This window comes from Populus alba, chromosome 11, assembly GCF_005239225.2.
Source record: "Populus alba chromosome 11, ASM523922v2, whole genome shotgun sequence".
Classification (NCBI taxonomy): Eukaryota; Viridiplantae; Streptophyta; class Magnoliopsida; order Malpighiales; family Salicaceae; genus Populus; species Populus alba.
The window spans coordinates 11,267,377-11,273,282 of NC_133294.1; the positions used below are offsets into that span (position 1 = coordinate 11,267,377).

Below are 5,906 nucleotides of genomic sequence, written 5' to 3' on the forward strand. Positions count from 1 at the left end.
AAAATCTTCCCAAACACCAAAAATCTTCTTGAAGTGGAACTTGCTTCAGCGAATGGAACTCATTAACTCCAAGATTGATCATTTTGATGGTCATAATCGATGCAACAAAGATTTGCTTTTTCTACAGCTAAAGTCCAACAACTCTCTCTATTTTCTCAAACCATGGAGTTAAAAATAATGAAAATGAATTTGTGGACTAAAATTGACTTTGTTCTTAAATTTCTAAAATTAAAATGGCCTAATATTTATAATTTAAAAAATTTAGGGACTATAATGAATATGTTGGCCACACTTTGATAAAGCCATCCTTTCGCATTGTTTTTTTTTTTTACCCCTATCTTTTAATCTCATCCTTCCTTTACAATTTAATCTTTAATTTGGCCCAATAAGAGAAAAAAGGAAGATGGAATTGGGATAAAAAAAATCACTGTAAAGAGAAAAAGAGGGCATGGAAAACAATATTTTCCCATATCTTCTAGTTTTTGTATTAAATAATAATAATAATAATTAAATTATGACTATGGATATGTGCACTCTGATACAGCATGCATATGCAAATTATTGTAAACCAAAGTATGCCCTATAAGCACCCGAGTTTGTTATCATATCAGAAGTTGATGGATAAAATTGTTGACTTATGATACGAATATCAGGCGGGCATTAAAAGTAGATGCTGGCATATGTGTTCATGGGACCCCAACATGATGTGCTCCACTACAACATGTCATTCGCCGGAAAGCTAACTAAATTAACGCCACAACCTTCCATTATACTGTAAATTAAACAAATCTCTTGAGAAGGATAACATAAAGAAATGAAAACGCTCTTTTGTTTTTGTGTCAAGTCATTTCCTCTGATAATAAACGATCTCGGCCTCCAACGGATTTGATTGACCTGGTGAATTATCACATAGTCACTATATTTTTTAAAACTGATTGATTAGTGTAATATCCTATAAAAAGACAACGAAATAATTAATATCTGGAGAAGCTTTCAACACTCAATGCTGACGGTTATATTGGCCAAGGGAATAAAGCTGGTCTCAATTTCGGCCTCAGGATAAGGAAAAAAACAAACAAACAAAAGAAAAGGTCTCCCCTTTACATCCTGCTGCATGCTCTTCATTATCTCGAACATATTTTATAGATGCTTTTCTTTAATTCATACTATATGCTCATATGCTATACGTACATAAATTAATGTAGGCTGGGAAGCAAACTTCTGAAATTAATCTTTCTATATCGAAAGGTCGGTGATGGATTCCACGTCCAAAAGTAGGGATTTGCCTTTCTTTGCAACCAATAAGGTGAAGATCGTTGATAATATTGTTATAAGTGCCATTACTTGCTATTAATTTGACAATATATATATATATATATATATATATATATATTATATGTCCTAGAGAGACATAGAAAAACAATGACAAAGTAAACAAATTTTCTAAATGCCTGGCATAATTACAATCAAAGAAATGATATCCTTTGTTGTTCCGGGGAAAGCAAGCTGATCGAGAGAACTGCAGGAGGGTGTAATTCGTTGTGAAGTGTGCTGCTGACAATTGTCAATATTAATCTTGAGGTTCTTAAATTTGAGCACAACGGGATCTTTGATTTCTGACTGTGGTGGTCGTGGGGTCTTTCTTTCTTTGAGATTCACGCCCAACAAAGAACCGAAGACCCCAATGCTTCTCACCAAAAAAGTAAAACATTTACAACTCCTCCTCGCTCGCTTAATATGCTCTTCTGATAAAAACTTGGAACGTCAGCAAATACACAAACATCCTGCAGTACGCCAAGCTTTCTGTGTTTGTATCCTGTTTCACATTAATCGCCATTTAAGGAGAATTAGATTATATTCTCTGATCACCAAGCAAGATTAATTTCTAGGATTGAGCAGCAACTAACAGATAAACACACAATCATATATATATATATATATAACCTCAAATTTCTCTCCAAGAGGTTTGCGATGGTATACACAAGTTGTTCATTACATAATACGTGGCATACACTTTCAGTCCAAATATCCCGCGGGCTATACATTATCTGTTCTTATATATTCTTATGCATAATTTCTATACATTTAGCCTATAATAAAATGGAAGATTAAGAAATATTTAATTGAATTGAAAGCTAGGTTTTTACCTTTGTAGCCGAGGAAGTAAGGGAAATGGAAGCGGATGGCGTCGACGGACTTGAAAGGGCAGAGAGCCCCACATTGTAGGCCATGGTACAATCAGGTTGAAAGAGGCCATAATTTCTCTCAGATGTTGGCCCAGGCTTCAAATCTTCGTTGAACAAAGCAAACAAATATACTTCCAGCCTCATGTTAGGCCGCAAAGGTGTACCTTCACTATTCAATTGCCTCCTCAAAATATTTTTATTATAAGCAGCTGCATTCTCTATGGTGGCACCAACCTCATCGGAATCTCCTTTTGATGGCCAACCAGTCTCCGAGACCCTAACTTCAATTTCATTAAAACCCATTCTGGCAATAGCAAAAATAACAGCATCTACTTGAGCATACAGCATGTTGTCGTAGTGTAACTTGGTGTAAGGGTCAACCATGCCTGAATTAGGTTTAAAGAGCACATAATCCAAGGGTATGTCATCGGGTTTATCCTTGTAAGCAAAATATGGATATGCATTGATCCAAAATGGTGATTTTGTGTTTGACAAGAAGTGTAAAAATTGCGACATAACTCCTGAGACCTCAGTTTTGAAAGTACCCGCTGAAGGAGGGAATGATTCCGCGAGCACCGCTAAAGAATTGGGTGTTGAGACTTGAATGTATCTATCTAGGCCTAATTGAGCAAGTGCGCTATGAATGTTGACTACGGCTGGAACAAGATAGGCTAGTAATGTTGTGTCATCATCAGTGAAGACCTCATTTCCTACAGCGATTCCTGTGATTCTCGTGGCCGGAAAATATGGCTTGATGTGGGTACTAACCCACTGAAGAGCTTGTTGAGGGTCCGTTAGAACAGCTAGCATTTGGTTTTCTACAGTCACAATCAGCTCAACATTGGAGTTGGAAAATGCTGTCAATATTTGAGGATTGGTGTCGTAGATTCTTGCCTTTGTGAGCTTAAGAGAGATCAAGAGATCAAGAACGTTCTCTGGCTGTGGCAAATTGTTGCCAACTTGGCCATAGTTGATACCAAGGGATTTGATTCCTCGTAGAAAACCGTAATTATCTGTTTAACCATACATACAGGCAATAGCATTAGAGGAAACCCAAAAAAACGTTTAAATGAAACAGCAAGATATGTTGAAGCTTTGAAAAAAGGAAATGACTCAGGAAATAGACATGCATCATATATAAACTAGGTAAGATAGAAAAATTGAAAGGTACCTGAAAAGGTTAGGAAAAGTATAAGAAAAATATGAATCATGGCAATTCTGCTTAATAACAATGCCATGGAATTGAGAGACAGACAATGAGAGAGACAGAGGAGGAGAATCTTTGGAGTTCTAAACAGAAATTGGAAGAGAATAGATATAGAGAGAAGGACAAGGTAAAGGGTAACTGTGATAATTCTTTTCTTTGCTTGTTTGAATATTTTTGTAGTCAAGAGGTTTAAGCATTCCTTCCCATGGGGTCTTGGCTCTTAACCTCTGAACCCGGTTTTAAATGGGCTACAGGTGTGGTTTTTCTCATTTTCTTCAGACAATGCTTTTCTTTTGGTTTGGTGTCTCTTTCCAATCATGTCCAACCCCCAGTTCTCTATTGCCAAAATGCCCTCCAGCCACTTTCTTTGGACAAAAGCAAAGGGAAATCTCATTGCTTAAGTATAGAGGCATGCGATTGGAGGATACAAAAATTTGGGGTGGGGTGAAGAAGAAGGAATAAAATATTCTATTTTTTTTTTTTGTTATTGGATTGATTTTTTTTATTTTAAATATATTTTTTAAAAAATAATTTTTTAATTTTTTTTAATTTAAATTATTTTAATGTGCTAATATTAAAAATAATTTTTTTAAAATAAAAAAATATTATTTTAATATATTTTCTAACAAAAAAATATATTCTAAAAAATAATTATTACCATACTAACAAATACCTTTTAAAACATAAAAGTTTATGGTGGCTATTACCATTTAAGTTACTAGTTTTGTTTTTTTATTAAAAAAAAAAGCTTCATGTGGTCACTTAGTGGAAGGATTATATATATATATATATATATATATATATATATATATATATATATAATTCGTAAATTTATCCCTTTATTTATATCGATTATTCATTTTTATATTTCTATTTTTAATTTGGCAATTAACTCTTACATTCTTCATTTTATATGTAAAAGAATTCTTACGTACTTTGACTTTGTTCAACTAATCCCTTTGTTCTCTTAATTTCTTCAATTGACCTAATAATAGTTAACTTCTACCAAATCTCAATATAAATTATATATGCTATTTTTGTAGCATTATTAAATGCATTGTATTATGGAATAACTTTCTATATTTATGTAGATTTTTTATAATGAAATAAGTTGTTTTAGAAAATATTAAAACTTATTTTTGATAAAAAGTGGAAGAAATAAAAATATATCTTATGAATGAAAAGCATTTAATAATGTCATATTTACATACATATTAATGTTGATATTTGACAAAGTTAGCTATTGAGTTAATTGATGGATTTTGAGTACAAGAATTAATTGAATGAATTTAAAGACCATGAGAGTTAATTGATCAAATTAAAAATACAAGGATATAAATAAATAATTGACACAAATGTAGAGATATTGACACGACTAAAATCTTTTTCCAAGTGCAGGAGTGTCGAAGTAATAAATAATCCGGCAAAACCGGGGTCGAACCATAGAGAGGTTAATTGTATAAATTATAAATAACAAGACAACAACAACAACAATAATAACAACAAGAGTAATAATAATAATAATAATAATAATAATAATAATAATACTCAATACGTGACGTTGTTATACCTGAGAATGATCTAAAAGATCGGGTCACAGGTTTCCAGCCTATATACTGAGTTTATGAAAAGATCAAAGAGATATATTATATAATATAAACAGAATGTAAATAGTAATAGTAATAGTAATAGTAATAGTAATAGTAATAAAAGAAGAAGATGAATAAATTAATGAGAACTTTGAGATGGAAGATTAATGTAAGGATTAAACAATGATAAAAACAAATGTCAAGGTTAGATGGATCCACCAATGGTATTTTAAACAAGTATAGTATAAACTTTTATTACTCAATTTGGAAACCACACACAAAGGAGGTTCCAATCGGATGATTTCTCATTAATAGCTCATTATAAATTATTAACATGATATATTAATTATCTTATTTACATAACACCAAACTTTTAAATATTATCAGAAATTCATGATATTAACTGATGTTAACAACAAATCAAGTTTCTTTCATGTCAAATGCCTCCTTTTATAGGCCAAAATTCGGAATTATTGATTTGATGACTAATTGTTTAGTGGGTGGCCAACTCTTGACTTTGTAAAAATCCTTATCTTCTTGTCTGAATAAAACGAATATGCTAGCATCAGAAATGGGTCCACTTGAAAACATAAAAGTTGCAGGAAATTGTCTTAACAAATCTGTGTAAAAATTTGAGGTCATTTGGACTTTTAGAACTCCAGATATGAGCCAAACACTGAACAGTGTTCTGATTGCAGGACAGATTCGGACTTCTCTGTTGTTGCTATAATTTGGACTTGAAAACGGCCTTCTTAGATCTTGATGAAAACATGAAAGTTGTAGGCCTATGTCTTCACCAACATCTCTTTTCTAAGTTTCACCCTCTCTTTATCTTCATAAATTTCGGTTATTGAATTCTAGGGGTGTTCACGGTTCGGTTCGGTTCGGTTTAGACTAAAAAAACCAACCGAACCGAATTTTACT

At 32.5% G+C, this 5,906-nt stretch overlaps 1 protein-coding gene across 1 annotated transcript; it reads right to left on the bottom strand.

The window, feature by feature from the left end:
• Positions 1-1,207: 1,207 nt before the first annotated feature.
• Positions 1,208-3,611, bottom strand: LOC118035392 (glucan endo-1,3-beta-glucosidase 14). The gene is made up of 3 exons (XM_035040939.2): positions 3,358-3,611; positions 2,148-3,199; positions 1,208-1,816 (listed from the first exon to the last, which is right to left on the bottom strand). Exons 1-3 carry the CDS (start codon positions 3,422-3,424, stop codon positions 1,733-1,735), a joined length of 1,203 nt encoding a protein of 400 aa, XP_034896830.1. The 5' UTR covers positions 3,425-3,611; the 3' UTR covers positions 1,208-1,732.
• Positions 3,612-5,906: the final 2,295 nt, after the last annotated feature.